Source organism: Mobula birostris, chromosome 20, assembly GCF_030028105.1.
Source record: "Mobula birostris isolate sMobBir1 chromosome 20, sMobBir1.hap1, whole genome shotgun sequence".
NCBI classification, from domain to species: domain Eukaryota; kingdom Metazoa; phylum Chordata; class Chondrichthyes; order Myliobatiformes; family Myliobatidae; genus Mobula; species Mobula birostris.
The window spans coordinates 34,497,409-34,514,348 of NC_092389.1; the positions used below are offsets into that span (position 1 = coordinate 34,497,409).

The following is a 16,940-nucleotide window of genomic DNA, read 5'->3' on the forward strand; positions in this document are numbered from 1 at the left end:
AAGCGACGGCTTACCGGCTGAGTTGTACTTGGCTCTGTGGAACTGGATGGGCCCTGACCTGCTGGAAATGTACAACGCTAGGCTTCTGGCCGGCAGCATGTCAGAGTCCATGAGGAAAGCCATCATCACCCTCATCTACAAGCAGAAGGGGGAAAGAGAAGACATTAGAAATTGGAGGCCCATCTCTCTCCTGAATGTGGATTACAAGATCCTGTCCAAGGCTATCACCAACAGGGTCAAGGTTGCTCTGGGACAGGTGATCCACCCAGACCAAACCTGTGCTGTACCGGGCAGGAAGATCTCAGACAGCCTTGTGCTGCTGAGAGACACCATCACCTACGTGCAGGACAGGAGGGTGAACGCCTGCCTGGTCAGCTTGGACCAGGAGAAAGCCTTTGACAGGATATCGCACACGTACATGGCGGACATGCTCTCCAAAATGGGATTTGGGGAGGGAATCCGGAATTGGATCAGACTGCTCTACACAGACATCTGTAGTGCAGTCCAGGTCAACGGGCGGGAAACAGACAGCTTCCCCATCAGGTCTGGAGTCAGGCAGGGCTATCCCTTCTCCCCTGTCTTGTTTGTGTGCTGCATAGAACCCTTTGCCAAAGCCATTAGGAGGGATGAGGGCATAAGAGGGGTGACGCTGCCAGGCAGTGGAGGGACCCAAGTGAAAACCTCCCTGTACATGGACGACGTCACTGTCTTCTGCTCTGATCCAAGGTCAGTTCGCAGGTTAATTGGCATCTGCGAACAGTTTGAGCTAGCGTCGGGGGCCAGGGTCAACTGCACGAAGAGCAAAGCCATGCTCTTCGGCAACTGGCCCGACCGATCCAGTGTCCCCTTCACCATCAGGTCTGAGCACGTGAAGGTGTTGGGGATCTGGTTCGGAGGGGCCGAGGCGTGCAACAAGAACAGGCAGGAGCGGATTGCCAAGGTGAAACAGAAACTGGGACTGTGGGGAGGGCGCTCCCTATCGATAACGGGCAAGAACCTGGTCATCAGATGTGAGGTGCTCTCAGGGCTGCTGTACTTGGCGCAGGTGTGGCCCGTCGCCCGCTCCTGCAGCTCGGCAATCACCCAAGCTGTCTTCAGATTTGTCCGGGGATCCAAGATGGAGCGGGTCAGACGAACCATCATGCACAAGTCGCCCTCACCCTGATGGCCAGCTTCGTGCGCGGCTGCATCAGGCTGTATGTAGAACCCAGGTATGTGGGCATCAAGTACTACTATGTGCCCAGGTTCTACCTGTCGCCCTGGCTACGAAGGATGGAGCTGGCCCCACTCCTGCGCAATGCCCCAGTCAGTTGGTTGTTGCCTTCATACCTGTCCTTCGTAGAAAAGTTCTTCCAGGACAATGCCTTTGACCACAGGGCCATCAGGCAGTGGTCGGCACGTAATGTCCTGCAGGCACTGCAGGAGAAGGACGTGATAGACACAGTGGGGTGGTTCCCCGGGCAGACCGTCCAGTTCATCTGGCAAAATACCTCATCGCCAGACCTCACCAACAGGCACCAGGACCTCACCTGGCTGGTGGTGACAGGGGCCCTCCCAGTCAGATCCCTCCTCTATGCCCAGGACGTCGTCTCCACACCCTGCTGCCCACGGGAGGACTGCAGTGAGGAAGAGTCTGTGACCTACCTCGTTGCACACTGTCAGTTCGCAGAGAGGGTGTGGAGGAGGATGGACGGGCTAGTGTCACGTTTCATCCCCAGCAGCTGCGTAACAGAGGACTCTCTGATCTACGGGCTGTTCCCGGGGACGCACACAGAGACCAACATCCGGTGCTGCTGGCAGATCATCAACTCGGTGAAAGACGCTCTTTGGTCGTCCTGAAACTTGATGGTCTACCAGCACATGGAGATGTCCATGGGAGAATGCTGCCGACTGGCACATTCTCGGCTGCAGGAGTACGTGCTGAGGGACGCACTGAAACTCGGTGCAGCCACCGCAAGGGCCCAGTGGGGAAGGACCACGGTATAGGTTTCTACACCCGTGGGAGTGGGAGGGGTCGGGTGGTGGGGAGTATACCCCTCAACAATGATGTGGTAAGGTGAACTACTGGAGTGCCACGTGGGTGGCAATAAGTATGGATATGTACAGACCATAATGGAAATGTATGCAAAGGATGGAAAGTTATTGAATGGTTTATTGTATATAATTTTATTTTTGAATAAAGTATATTTTGAAATTTAAAAAAATTTTGTGCATGTTGCTCAGATTTCCAGTGTCTGCAGATTTTCTCGTTAGCGTCTCCTCCCAATGAACTTTGTACAGTTCCCCTCTCATATCTCCGTAATTCCCTTTACTTCAATGTAATACTGATACATCTGACTTAAGCTTCTCCCTCTCAAATTGCAGGGTGAATTCTGTCATATTATGATCACTGGTTTCTGAGCGTTCCTTTACCTTAAGCTTCCTAATCAAATCCAGTTCATTACACAACACCTGACCCCCTAGTGGGCTCAATCAAAAGCTGCTCTAAAAAGCCATCTCATAGACATTCTACAAATTCCCTCTCTTGGGATCCAACAGCAACCTGATTTTCCCCTATCTACCTGCATATTAAAACTTCCAAGACTATTGTAACATTGCCCTTTTGACATGCATTTTCTCTCTCCTGCTGTAATTTATAGCCTGCATCCTGGCTACTGTTCAGAGGCCTGTATATAGCTCCCATCAGGGTGAGTCTTTTCACCCTTGCACTTTCGTAACTCTACACACAAGGATTCTGCATCTTCTAATCCTATGTCACCTAAAGATTTAATTCATTTTTTTTTTAAACCAACAGTGCCATGCCACCCCCTCTGTCTATTGGCTGTCCTTTTGATACAAAGTGTATCCTTGGATGTTAAGCTCCCAACTATAATCCTCTTTCAGCCAAGACTCAGTGACAGCCAGAACATCATACCTGCCAATCTCTTAACTATGCTACAAGATCATCTACCTTATTCCATTTAGAGTTGGTTGGAAGGGTTTAAACTAAGGCTGGCGCTGGATCCCAAGAGGGGGAATATCTATAATGCTTACGAGATGACTTTTTAGAGCAGCTCATGGTTGAGCCCGGTAGGGGACTGACTATTCTAAATTGGGTATTATATATTGAACCAGAATTGATTGGAGAGCTTAAGGTAAAAGAACCTGAAGGGGAAAGTGATCATAATATGATCAAATTCACCCTGAAGTTTGAGAAGGGGAAGCTAAAGTAATATGTATCAGTATCACAGTGGGGTAAAGTGAATTACAGAGGCATGAGAGTGGCAGAATTGATTGGAAAAGAATGGATGACGTCACAGCAGCAATGGATGGAATTTCCGGAAGCAATTCGTAAGGTACAGGATACATACATCCCAAAGAGGACATAGTATTCTAAGGGCAAGATGACACAAATGTGGTTAACAAGAGAAGTCAAAGCCAACATAAAAGCCAAAGAGAGGGCATAAAATAGAGCAAAAATTAGTGGAATGTTAAAGGATTCAGAAGCTTTTAAAAACCAAAAGAAAGCAACTAAAAAAGAAATTGAGGTAAAGATGAAGAACTAAAGTAAGCTCACTAATAATATTAAAGAGAATACCAAAAGCTTCTTCAGATATATAAAGTGTAAAGGAGAGGCGAGGGTGGATATCGGACCCCTGTGGCCATCCCCCTCAGCAACAGGTTTATCACTTTGGGTAATGTTGTGGGGTTGACTTAACAGAGTAAAGTCACAGTAGTCAGGTCTCTGGCACAGAGTCTGGCTCTGTGACTTAAAAGGGAAGGGGAAGAAGAGGCATATTGTGGTGATAGTTAGCGGAACGGACAGGAGGTTCTGTGGACGAGAATGAGATTCCGGATGGTATATTGCCTCCAGGGTGCCAGGAGCTGGGACAAATTGAGTCAAGTCCTCAGCATTCTTAAGTGGGAGGGTGAACAGCCAGAGATTGTGATCCATGTAGGTACCAATGACATGGATAGGATGAGTGATGAGGTTCTCCACAGGCAGTTCAGGGAGTTAGGTGCTAAGATAAAGGGCAGGACCTCCAGTGTTGTGATCTCAGGATTGCTACCCATGCCACGTGCCAGTGAGGCTAGAAATTGGAAGATTATACAGTTTAACACATGGAGTGTAAACACAGGAACTGGTGTAGGAGGGAGGGCAGAAGGTTGGTGGATCACTGCGCTCTCTTTCAGGATAGGTGTGACCGTACAGAAGGGAGAGTTTGCACCTGAACTGGAGGGGGACTAATATCCTCATGGAAAGGTTTGTCAATGCTGCACGGTGGGGTTTAAATGAGAGTTGTAGAGGAATGGGAACCAGAGTGCCAGAACAGTCCGTGGAGAGGTTGTGGAGGCACATGTTGGCAAGACCTCAAAGTCAGGAATCAACAGGTTGAGCATGGTGCGACTAGTGGCCTGAGCTGCGTATATATCAATGTAAGAAGTATCGTAGGAAAGGCGGATGAGCTCAGGGCATGGATCAGCACCTGGAATTATGATGTTGTAGCCATTAGTGAGACTTGGTTGCAGAAGGGGCAGGGCTGGCAGCTCAATATTCCTTAATTCCTTTGTTTCAGATGTGACACTGAAGGGTGGAATAAAGGAGGAAGGGTTGTGTTACTAGGCAGGGAAAATGTCACAGCAGTGCTCCATCAGGACAAACTGGAAAACTAGGCTAGTGAGGCATTATGGGTGGAACTGAGAAATAGAAAGGCACAACCACATTAATGGAGCTACATTACAGACCACTCAACAGTCCATGTCATTTCAAGGAACAAATTTGTGAAAAGATCACAGACTGTTGCAAGAAACACAAGGTTGTTATAGCACTTGATTTTAACCTTCCACATCTGTACTGGGAATCCTATACTGTAAAAGGACTTGATGGGATAGAATCTTGTCAAATATGTTCAGGAAAGTTTTCTTCATCAGTACATAACAGTCCCAATGAGAGAGAATGTGATACTTGATCTGCTATAAGGGAATGAGTCAGGGCAGGTGACAGAAGTTTGTGAAATGGAATACGTTGCATCCAGTGACCACAACGTCATTAGTTTCAAAGTAAGTACGCAAAGTAATAGGTCTGGTCCATGAATTGAGATTCTAAATTGGATAAAGGCAAATTTTGATGGTATCAAATGATCTAGCAAGTATGGATTGGGGCAGGCTGCTTCCTGGCAAAGGAGTACTTGGTAAGTAGGAGGCCTTCAACAACGAAATCTTGAGAGTTCAAAGCATGTATGTGTCTAGCAGAATAAAAGATAACAATAACATGTGCAGGGAACCTTGGCTTCCAATACATATTGAGGCTCTGGATAAGAGAAAAAAGGAGGTGCATAGCAGTTACGGGCAAGTAGGAACAAAGGAGGTCCTTACGGACTATAAGAAATGCAACAGAACATTTAAGAAAGAAATCAGTAAGGCTAAAATAAGGCATGAGGTTGCTCTTGCAGACAAGATGACAGAGAATCTTTAGGCATTCTAGAAACCATAGAAACCATAGAAAAAATACAGAACAGAAACAGGTCTTTTAGCCCTTCTTGGCTGTGCCGAACCATTTTCTGCCTAGTCCCACTGACCTGCACACGGACCATATCCCTCCATACACCTCCCATCCATGTATCCATCCAATTTATTCTTAAATGTTAAAAAAGAACCCACATTTACCACCTCGTCTGGCAGCTCATTCCACACTCCCACCATTCTCTGTGTGAAGAAGCCCCCCCTAATGTTCCCTTTAAACTTTTAACCCCTCACCCTTAACCCATGTCCTCTGATTTTTTTCCTCCCCTTGCCTCAGTGGAAAAAGCCTGCTTGCATTCACTCTATCTATACCCATTATTAATTTTATATACCTCTATCAAATCTCCCCTCATTCTTCTACGCTCCAGGGAATAAAGTCCTAACCTATTCAACCTTTCGCTGTAGAGTTTCTCAAGTCCCAGCAACATCCTTGTAAACCTTCTCTGCACTCTTTCAACCTTATCAATATCCTTCCTGTAATTTGGTGACCAAAACTGAACACAATACTCCAGATTCGGCCTCACCAATGCCTTATACAACCTCATCATAACATTCCAGCTCTTATACTCAATACTTTGATTAATAAAGACCAATGTACTAAAAGCTCTCTTTACGACCCTATCTACCTGTGATGCCACTTTTAGGGAATTTTGTATCTGTATTCACAGATCCCTCTGTTCTACTGCTCTCCTCAGTGCCTTACCATTTACCCTGTATGTTCTACCTTGGTTTGTCCTTCCAAAGTGCAATACCTCACACTTGTCTGTATTAAACTCCATCTGCCATTTCTCAGCCCATTTTTTCCAGCTGGTCCATTGATATAGATGACAAATAACAATGGACCCAGCACTGATCCCTGTGGCACACCACTAGTCACAGGCTTCCACTCTGAGAAGCAATTCTCTACTACCACTCTTTGGCTTCTTCCATTGAGCCAATGTCTAATCCAATTTACCACCTCTCCATGTATACCTAGCGACTGAATTTTCTAACTAAACTCCCATGCGGGACCTTGTCAAAGGCCTTACTGAAGTCCATGTAGACAACATCTACTGTCCTCCCTTCATCCACTTTCCTGGTAACCTCCTCGAAAAACTCCAATAGATTGGTCAAACATGACCTACCAAGCACAAAGCCATGTTGACTCTCCCTAATAAGTCCCTGTCTATCCAAATGCTTGTAGATTCTGTCTCTTAGTACTCCCTCCAATAACTTACCTACTACCGACGTTAAACTTACCGGCATATAATTTCCCGGATCAGTTTTCGATCCTTTTTTAAACAACGGAACAACATGAGCCACTCTCCGATCCTCCGGCACCTCACCTGTAGACAGCGACATTTTAAATATATCTGCCAGGGCCCCTGCAATTTCAACACCAGTCTCCTTCAAGGTCCGAGGGAACACTCTGTCAGGTCTCGGTGATTTATCTACTTCAATTTTCCTCAAGACAGCAAGCACCTCCTCCTTTTCAATCTGTACAGTTTCCATGATCTCACTACTTGTTTCCCTTAATTCCATAGACTTCATGCCAGTTTCCTTAGTAAATACAAACGCAAAAATCCTATTTAAGATCTCCCCCATTTTCTTTGGTTCCGCACATAGCCGACCACTCTGATCTTCAAGAGGCCCAATTTTATCCCTTACAATCCTTTTGCTTTTAATATACCTGTAAAGGCTCTTTGGATTATCCTTCACTTTGACTGCCAAGGCAACCTCATGTCTTTTAGCCCTCCTGATTTCTTTCTTAAGTACTTTCTTGTACTTCTTATACTCCTCAAGCACCTTATTTACTCCCTGTTTCCTATACATGTCGTACAACGTCCTTTATCAGAGTTGCGATATCCCTTGAGAACCAAGGTTCCTTATTCCTATTCACTTTGCCCTATCCTTGCAAGCGGAACAAGTGCTACACCTGCCCCTACACCTCCTCCCTCAGGGCCCTAAACAGTCCTTCCAGGTGAGGCAACACTTCACCTGTGAGTCTGTTAGGATGATTTACTGTGTTGGGTGCTCCCGGTGTGGCCTCCTGTATATCGGTGAGACCCGGTGTAGATTGGGAGACCGCTTTGCCAAGTATCTACGCTCTGTCTGCCAGAACAAGCGGGATCTCCCAGTGGCCACCCATTTTAATTCCACTCCCCATTCCCATTCACACTGTTGTGATGAGGCCACACTTGGGTTGGAGGAGCAGCACCTTACATTCCATTTGGGTAGCCTCCAACCTGATGGCGTGAACATCAATTTCTCAAACTTCCGGTAATACTTCCCCCCCTACTTACCATTTCCCATCCCCTTTTCCCCCTCTCACCTTATCTCCTTGCCCACCCCTACGCCTCCCTCTGGGGTTCCCGCCCCCCCCATCCATGGTCTTCTGTCTCTTTCACCAATTTCCCAGCTCTTTACTTCATCCTTCCCTCTCTAGGTTTCACCTGTCACCTTGTGCTTCTCTCTCTTCTCCCTCCACCTTTGCTTTTTTTTCTCCAGTCCTACCGAAGGGTTTTTGCCTGAAACGTCAACTGCCTGGCCTGCTGAGTTCTTCCAGCATTTTGTGCGTGTTGCTCAGATTTCCAGCATCTGCAGATTTTCTCTTGTTTATGCTACCAGTTTGGTGAGTTCCACCAACATTTTGTGTGTGTTACTCAAGGTTTCCAGCAAATGCAGAATCTCCTAGGTCAGATTTGTTTGCTCATCCTATTAATTATATACCCGTTAGACTAGTAAATGAAGCACACTTTTTTGCTTTCTATTTTGATATCTTTAAATGAGTGCTCCTTTGAGTGACCTTTCATGTTGCTGTTGGAGATTTGGAGATTTGGAGATTTCTACATCCAAATGATAAGGAATTCTTTTTTTCACCTGTTCATCGTTCTTCTTCTCGAATTGATTATTTCTTGATTGACTCTCGTTTGATTCCATATGTAGTTGATTGTAATTATGACAGTATTGTTATTTCAGATCATGCTCCAATGAAACTTTCGATCAAGTTAATGGACACCTTTTGTACTAGCAGACAATGGCGATTTAACCCTATTCTGCTTCAAGATCAGGACTTTTGTCAAATTTATAAAGGAGCAGATTGATTTCTTCTTTTCAATTAATACTACGGAAGAAGTTTCCAATGGAACTGTTTGGGACGTCTTTAAAGCTTATATCCGTGGTCAGATTATTTCCTATTCGGCCGGTTTGAAAAGACGTGTTAACAATGAAATACTTTTGTTGGTTGATAAAATTAAAGAAGTCGATAAAAAATATGCTATTTCTCCCAGTAAGGAGCCGTACAAACACAGAGTTGAACTCCAATTGGAACATAGCTTATTATTAACATCCTCGATCGAAAATCAATTAATGAGAACTAGACGTGATTTTTATATTCATAGTGATAAATCGGGTAAATTACTGGCCAACCAATTGAAATTTGATTCGGTTAAACATCAAATTACTAAGATTCGCAAACAGGATGATACTTTCACAGTTGATCATGTTGGGATAAACCAAACCTTTCAAGAATTTCGGAAAACTCAATTTACCTAAAAAATCATGCATGAAATTAGAATCATGAGGAAAATCAGAGTGATCTAAAGAGGTATAAAATTCTTGAAAGGTTTGGTTATTATTTCCACGGTCCTAAACATAGACTTACAACCTCATCCAATTACTGCTATCTTTGGACTACCAATGATAGACTTAAATAATTTAACCTCTTCATCACGAAGGATGATTGCATTTCTTACTTTAATGGCTAGAAGGTCCATTCTGTTGAATTGGAAAGAGATTAACCCTCCTAAGGTATTTCATTGGTTTTCACAAACTATGGTGTGTTTGAATTTGGAGAAAATTAGAAGTGCAGTTTATGACCCTTCCATTAAGTTTGAAAAAACTTGGAGGCCATTCATTCAGATTTTTCACTTGATGTAATTTGATCATTTCCAAACTTGTTTTAGCTCTCTGTACTGTTGTTGGAGGGGAATGGAGTCATCGACACTAAGGTTTTCTTCTTTTCCATTTTTAAGTTGTTAGTTTTGCCCAAGTCTTTTAGTTTAGTTGATTAATTCTGTTTTTCTTTGAGGATCGGTTTTTTTTTGGTTTTGTTTTTTTTTTCGGTTGCGTTTTTTTTTCTTTTTCATGATTTTTTTTTTCAGTTTTTTTTTGATTTGTATTATCCGTTGTCAGTTCTACATGATTGGGAGCTTTGTTAACTTACACTATTTGATTTTACATTACTTTTCTTAAGTGTAACAATATTTCTCCTACTATTTGTATTATTGCTATGTTTTGTTTCTATACTTCAAAATTAATAAAAAAGATTGAAAAAGAAAGACTCTCCCTAGTAAGTCCCTGTCTATCCAAATGCTTGTAGATTCTGTCTCTTAGTACTCCCTCCAATAACTTGCCCACTACCAACGTCAAACTTACCGGCCTATTATTTCCCAGATTACTTTTTGATCCTTTTTTAAACAACGGAACAACATGAGCCATTCTCCAATCCTCCGGCACCTCACCCGTAGACACTGACATTTTAAATATATCTGCCAGAGCCTCTGCAATTTCAACACTAGTGTCCTTCAAGGTCTGAGGGAATACCCTGTCAGGTCCTGGGGATTTATCCACTTTAATTTGCCTCAAGATAGTAAGCACCTCCTCCTTTACAATCTCTACAGTTTCCATGACCTCACTACTTGTTTCCCTTAATTCCATAAACTTCATGCCAGTTTCCTTAGTAAATACAGACGCATAAAACCCATTTAAGATCTCCCCCATTTCTTTTGGTTCCGCACATAGCCAACCACTCTGATCTTCAAGAGGACCAATTTTATCCCTTACAATCCTTTTGCTCTTAATATACCTGTAAAAGCTCTTTGGATTATCCTTCACTTTGACTGCCAAGGCAACCTCATGTCTTCTTTTAGCCCTCCTGATTTCTTTCTTAAGTATTTTCTTGCACTTCTTATACTCCTCAAGCACCTGATTTACCCCCTGTTTCCTATACATTTCATACAACTCCCTCTTCTTCTTTATCAGAGTTGCAATATCCCTTGAGAACCAAGGTTCCTTATTCCTATTCAATTTGCTTTTAATCCTGACAGGAACATACAAGCTCTGCACTCTCAGAATTTCTCCTTTGAAGGCTTCCCACTTACCAATCACATCCTTGCCAGAGAACAACCTGTCCCAATCCATGCCTTTTAGATCCTTTCTCATTTCTTCAAATTTGGCCTTCTTCCAGTTCAGAACCTCAACCCTAGGACCAGATCTATCCTTGTCCATGATCAAGTTGAAACTAATGGTGTTATGATCACTGGAACCAAAGTGCTCCCCTACACACACTTCCGTCACTTGTCCTAACTCGTTTCCTAACAGGAGAGCCAATATTGCATCCCCTCTAGTTGGTACCTCTATATATTGATTTAGAATACTTTCCTGAACACATTTTACAAACTCTATCCCATCTAGACCCCTAACAGTATGGGAGTCCCAATCAATATGTGGAAAATTAAAATCCCCTACCACCACAACTTTATGTTTCCTGCAGTTGCCTGCTATCCCTCTGCAGATTTGCTCCTCCAATTCTCGCTGACTATTGGGTGGTCTATAATACAACCCCACTAATGTGGCCATACCTTTCCTGATTCTCAGCTCCACCCATAAGGACTCAGTAGACAAGCCCTCTAATCTGTCCTGCCTGAGCACTGCTGTAACATTTTCCCTGACAAGCAATGCTACTCCCCCCACCTTTCATTCCTCTGCCTCTATCACATCTGAAACATCGGAACCCTGGAATATTAAGCTGCCAGTCCTGCCCCTCCTGTAGCCAAGTTTCACTAATTGCTATAACGTCATAATCCCACGTGTCAATCCACGCCCTCAACTCGTCTGCCTTCCCCGCAATACTCCTAGCATTGAAATATATACGCCTCAGAAGATTTTTACCACCACTCACAACCTTTCTATTTGCGGCTTTGCTTGAACTTTTAACATCATTTATTTTCACCCCAGCCACACTGTCAGCTCTGGCACTCTGGTTCCCATCCCCCTGCAAATCTTCCCAGCCTCCCCAATAGCACTAACAAACCTCCCTGAAAGGATATTGGTCCCCTTGTAGTTCAAGTGTAACCCGTCTCTCTTGTACAGGTTCCACCTGCCCCAGAAGAGGTCCCAATGATCCTGAAATCTGAAACCCTGCCCCCTACACCAGTTCCTCAGCCACTTGTTCATCCTCCAGAGCATCCTATTCTTACCCTCACTGGCACGTAGCACAGGTAGCAATCCTGAGATTACCACCCTCGAGGTCCTGCTTTTCAACTTCCTACCAAGCTCTCTATACTCACTCTCCAGGACCTCCTCACTCTTCCTTGCTATGTCATTGGTACCGATGTGCACCACGACATCTGGCTGATCACCCTCCCACTTCAGAATGTCATGCAACCTATCAGAGACATCCTTGACCCTGGCACCCGGGAGGCAAAAAACCATCCTGGATTCTCTGTCATGACCACAGAACCTCCTATCTGCACCTCTAACTATTGAGTTCCCTATCACTACTGCTCTCCTCTCTTTCCACCCTCCCTTCTGCAGTGCAGAACCAGATTCACTGCCAGAGATCTGGCTGCTGCAGCTTATCCCAGGTAAGCCATCCCCCCCCAACAGTATTCAATGTGGTATACTTGTTGTTGAGGAGAATGGCCACAGGGGAACCCTGCTCAGCCTGCCCTTTCCTCTTCCCTTGCCTGAAAGTGACCCAATTTCCTGTGCTCTGCTCCTTTGGCGTAACTACCTCCCTGTAGCTACTACCTATAATCTCCTCATTCTCCCAAATGATCCGCAGGTCATCCAGCTCCTGCTCCAGTTCCCTAACGCGGTTTGTTAGGAGCTGCAGTTGGATGCACTTCTTGCAGATGTCGTTGTCAGGGACACCGGAGAGCTCCCTGACTTCCCACATCCTGCAAGAGGAGCATTCCAACATCTTGCCTGGCATTCTCTCTACTCTGAACAATCTGAACAAAAAACTTACCGGAACCTACCCTGGCTTCTGCCTGTTCTCGCCGAAGCCTGTTGAGCCAAAGCCGTCCCACTCTGCTCCTTCTCACTCCGCTGTCCGCTGTATATGGTAGTCTGTTTTTAAACCTTGGCGCGCTACATTACGTGCCTGCACAGTGCAGACCCTTCTCCCCAAGCAGTGTTTAAAAAAAAAGACTTTTTGCACCCAATTTCTTCACTCCCTTCTTCTCAGCTGCTTGCTTCGACTGAAACAAAAACCAGGTATGTTAAGAGCAAAAGCATTGCAAGGGACAAAATTGCTCCTCTGGAAGACCAGGATGGTAATCCATGTGTGGAGCCAAAAGAGATGGGAGATGCATCTTAAATGCATTCTTTGCATCTGTATTTACTCGGGAGATGGATACGCAGTCTAAAGAAGTGAGGGAAAGTGGAAACAATTTCATGGACGCTGTACAGATTACAGAGGCGGAGGTGTTTTACTATCCCGAGGCAAATCAGGGTGGATAAATCCCCAAGGTCTGACAAGGTGTTCTCTCGGACCCTACGGAAAGCAAGTGCAGAAATTACCACAGCCCTGGCAGAGATATTTAAAACATCCTCAGCGACAGGAGAGGTACTAGAGGATTGGCAGATAGCCAATGTTGTTCTGCTGTTTAAAAAAGGCTCAAAACAGAAACCAGGAAATCATTAGCCAGTGAGTCTGACATCAGTAGTGGGAAAGTTATTGGAAGGTATTCTACGGGACCAGATATATAAGTATTTGGACAGACATGGACAAATTAAGTATAGTCAACATAGCTTTGTGCATGGTAGGTCATGACTAACCAATCGTATAGAGTTCTTTGAGGAAGTTACCAGGAAAGTGGATGAAGGCAAGGCAGTGGATGTTGTCTACATGGACATTAGAAAAGCATTTGACAAGGTCCCACATGTTACATTTTTGTTACAGTTTTTTGTGTGGGGAAGGGGGATTTTGGGGCCAATGTTTTTGTAATGTTTCGTGCTAGGGAGAGGTGTTTGGGGGTCGATGTTCCTGTTGTGATTTGTGTACAGGGTGTTGTTCATGTTGCTGTTTTTTTTGGTGGGGGGCAGTGAGTTTGCTATTTTGCTTTAAACTGACTTCCATGATTTTCTCTGATTCGTGGCTAACTGGAGTAGAAGAACCTCAGTTGTACACTGCATACATACTTTGTTATTAAATTAACCTTTTGAATCTTTGTATGAATTGTACACGCAAGTGAAAAGTGGTACAAAAAACAAATAATTTGGCATTCTGAATTCAACAGTTTTCAAACGCATTTCAGATAACATTCAGACTATCAGATGTAGAGGATATCGAAGCCTTTAGACATATTAAAGAATTTCAATTTGTCCACTAGAATTATTACCATAGTGCTAATAGTCTCTTCCCAATCAAGACGATCGCGAGGAGGGAGGGTTAGCAGCTCTGGAAAGTAATCATCCTCATCCAGCAGTGGTGAAGCTCTCTTCAACCTGCAACCAAATTAAAATTATAAAGTCAACTACAAATACACACATAGCAGTTCTGATCAATAAATTCAGAATATCAGGAAGTTCTTCATGCAAAACAATGATTCTGAACATCAAAATTATAATTTTTTAAAGAAACAAATGGATACAGTAAATGGAAATATAGCAGCTCCTTTGGAATGGAAAAATTAAAACTGGCCAATATGCAATCTAATAAGAGCAATAATCCCATATTATTTCACCAGGATAACCAAATGAAACAGTTTCGAATCACACATCTGAATTTATAAGTCTACAGGAACCTATGGAGCAGGTGTAGACTATAGGCAGGGAATTAAGAGCAACTATGTGCCTTATTTAAGTGAAGTTTATAGTTTATAAGCTTTACTTTATTGAAAATTGGTAAAGGTTCAGGTAGATATAAAGATTGTAATACAAATCAATGAAGCCCTGGCAACATTATTCATTTCAGTCATCACTTATTGTATTACCTCGCTGCTCCCTTCAAAACAGCCATAATTATCCAGAAAGCAATACTCATTTGTGCACAACATTTAAGGCCCAAGCCAGGAACCTAATGGAATATTCATTTGGCTAGTTCACTACACTGCAGCAATACTAAAAAAAATTTAGTGTTCAAACTTAAGCAATTTCATCAGTTGGTGTCGTGACTTTGAGACAGGGATTCCCATTACCTTTATTAAAGATGCAGTGCTTCAACCAGCATCGAGACTGTACACACAGAAACACTTGTAAGATCCACGTAATCTTCAATTGAGAACACAGCTGTTTCATTACAGTACTCAACTCCCCCAATCTATAACTATCATAGGACACCATGGGAACCACAAGAACCATCAGTTCAGTATTCAAAGTGGTTCTCCCAATCCTCCCAAGACATCAGCAGATACAGACTAAAAGATTTAAATTGGCCTATAACAACACAATATTTGTCATGCATTTTGAGATGTTTATTTCTAATTGTTCATCGTCATTTCTACCCTTAAATTATTTTTGCTAAAAGTTGGTATCTTTTTAAATATGTCTTTTCTTTTAAATAGTTCACACCTGGAGATAAAGCTCCTTTAATTATTGCTTCCAGAAGAAACCTACATGGGTAAATATTATCCAAGAAGAAACAAATTCATTAAAAAGAACATGCCAAAGTAAATAAATATTTCTAAAAATTGAGCCCAGATTTTTGAAAAGGATTAGAAATAACTCAGGCTGATTAGTTGCTCATCATTAAATTTCGAGGAATGGAAGACAGAGACAAAGAAGTTACATTGAGGGGGAACCGCCTAGATTTACCAAAACACCACAGAAATAGGTCCTTCAGTCAACATTCCCCATGGGCCTACCATTCATTGAGGAAGTCCTACCTTGATTTGACTTTCCTAAGTGCAACATTTTACACTTATCTGAATTAAACTCTATTTGCCATTCGACCCACTTACTCAGCTGATCAAGATCCTCCTGTAACCTTTGAAAACATTATTTACTGTCCACTATACTAACTGTATCAGTGTACTCTGCAAATTTACAAAGCATGCCTTATATATCCTTATCCAAATCTTGATATAGATGTCAAACAATGGGCCCAGCACCAATCCGAGGGACACAGGTCTCGAGTGGAAGAAACAACCTTCTAGTATCACCCTGTTTCCTGCCATCAAGCCAATATTTGTATCAAGTCAGCATTTCAAGGAAAATCAAAAGCATGGAAGTTTTGCTTCAGTTATACAAAATACCGATCTCCTTATTTAAGGAAATATACTGGAAGCAGTTCAGCTTACTGGACCTACACCTGGAATGAAGAAGTCATCTTATGAGGAGAGTTTGGACAGGGTCCACTGGAGTTTGTTTAGAAAACCTTGAAGTGACAATTGAAATATACAAGAGCCTTACAGGGTCTTGATAGGTGGATATGGAAAGCACAGTTGTTCTGTTGGGAGAATATAAAACTCAAAGTCACTTAAAAAAAGTAAGAGAACACCTATTTAAAAGAGATGAGGCAAAATTGTTTCACTCAGAATCATTAGTCTCTGGAACACTCTTCCTCAAAAGGTGTGGAAGCAAAGTCTTTGAATATTTTAAGGCAGAGTTTAAAGATTTCTGATCAGCAATGGAATGAATGGTTACCGAGGATTGGTGGAAATGTAGAGCTGGAGTTAAATTCAGCCATGATTTCACTGAATAGCAGAACAGGCTCAAGGCACTGAGAGGCCAATCTCTGCTCCTAATTCGTATATTCAAGTCTGTGTAATATGTGGGTTTTCTGCTGCCATATGCAGTGTGCAAATTTTTGAATGCATTTGCACATTGTACATGTGGCTAATACAGCCATGGCTGCAGTGTACAGTCCAGTAAATTCTTTCAATTAAATTTTAATTCCTTGAGCCAAACCTCCCAAAATGGAGTTGAAATTGTTGTGAACTTGGCTCCTATAACTGCTAATGTCATATTTTGACCTTTATGGGAAATGAATACCAGATTTGACCTATGGTTTCCAGTCTCACTAGAATGAATCTTCAGTGTCCTTTTCAGTAACAGCACTTTGCTAAACCTCTTCGTGACCACATTACTGCCTATAATTGAACAGTCAGCAGCTGTACTGATATTCATACAAACACACTGGTTGCGAACTTTAAACTCAGTACATTTTCCACCTTTCCACTCATGCAGTATCTACAGCTTAAATTTCACTCATTCAGATAATCAGATTCAGTGTTATACGAAGTCCTTGTCATGGCCTTCTGTGGTCAGGTTTCCCACTGTCTCACACCTTGTATCAAATTTATTCACATAATTCAGGCTTGCTATTGGAGTTTCTGTCTTTACTACTGTCATGTCACTCCACTCTTTAAGGGATGGAGGCAGAAGAAAGGCAATTGTAAGCCAGTTAGCCTGACTTCAGTGGTTGGCGAGTTATTGGAGTCGATTGTTAA

At 43.1% G+C, this 16,940-nt stretch overlaps 1 protein-coding gene across 11 annotated transcripts in view; it reads right to left on the reverse strand.

Annotated features, from left to right (window-relative positions):
- Positions 1-16,940, reverse strand: part of LOC140185133 (rho GTPase-activating protein 32-like) — a 583,009-nt gene that overhangs the window by 321,277 nt on the left and 244,792 nt on the right. For 9 of the 11 annotated variants that reach the window (XM_072238473.1, XM_072238466.1, XM_072238464.1 and 6 more), the window contains one exon: positions 13,890-13,995. In XM_072238473.1, the coding sequence (XP_072094574.1) occupies positions 13,890-13,995 (106 nt within the window). Of the gene's footprint in view, positions 1-12,514; positions 12,568-13,889; positions 13,996-16,940 lie in introns of those variants that run through there. The other 2 variants (XM_072238474.1, XM_072238476.1) reach the window with 2 other exon arrangements.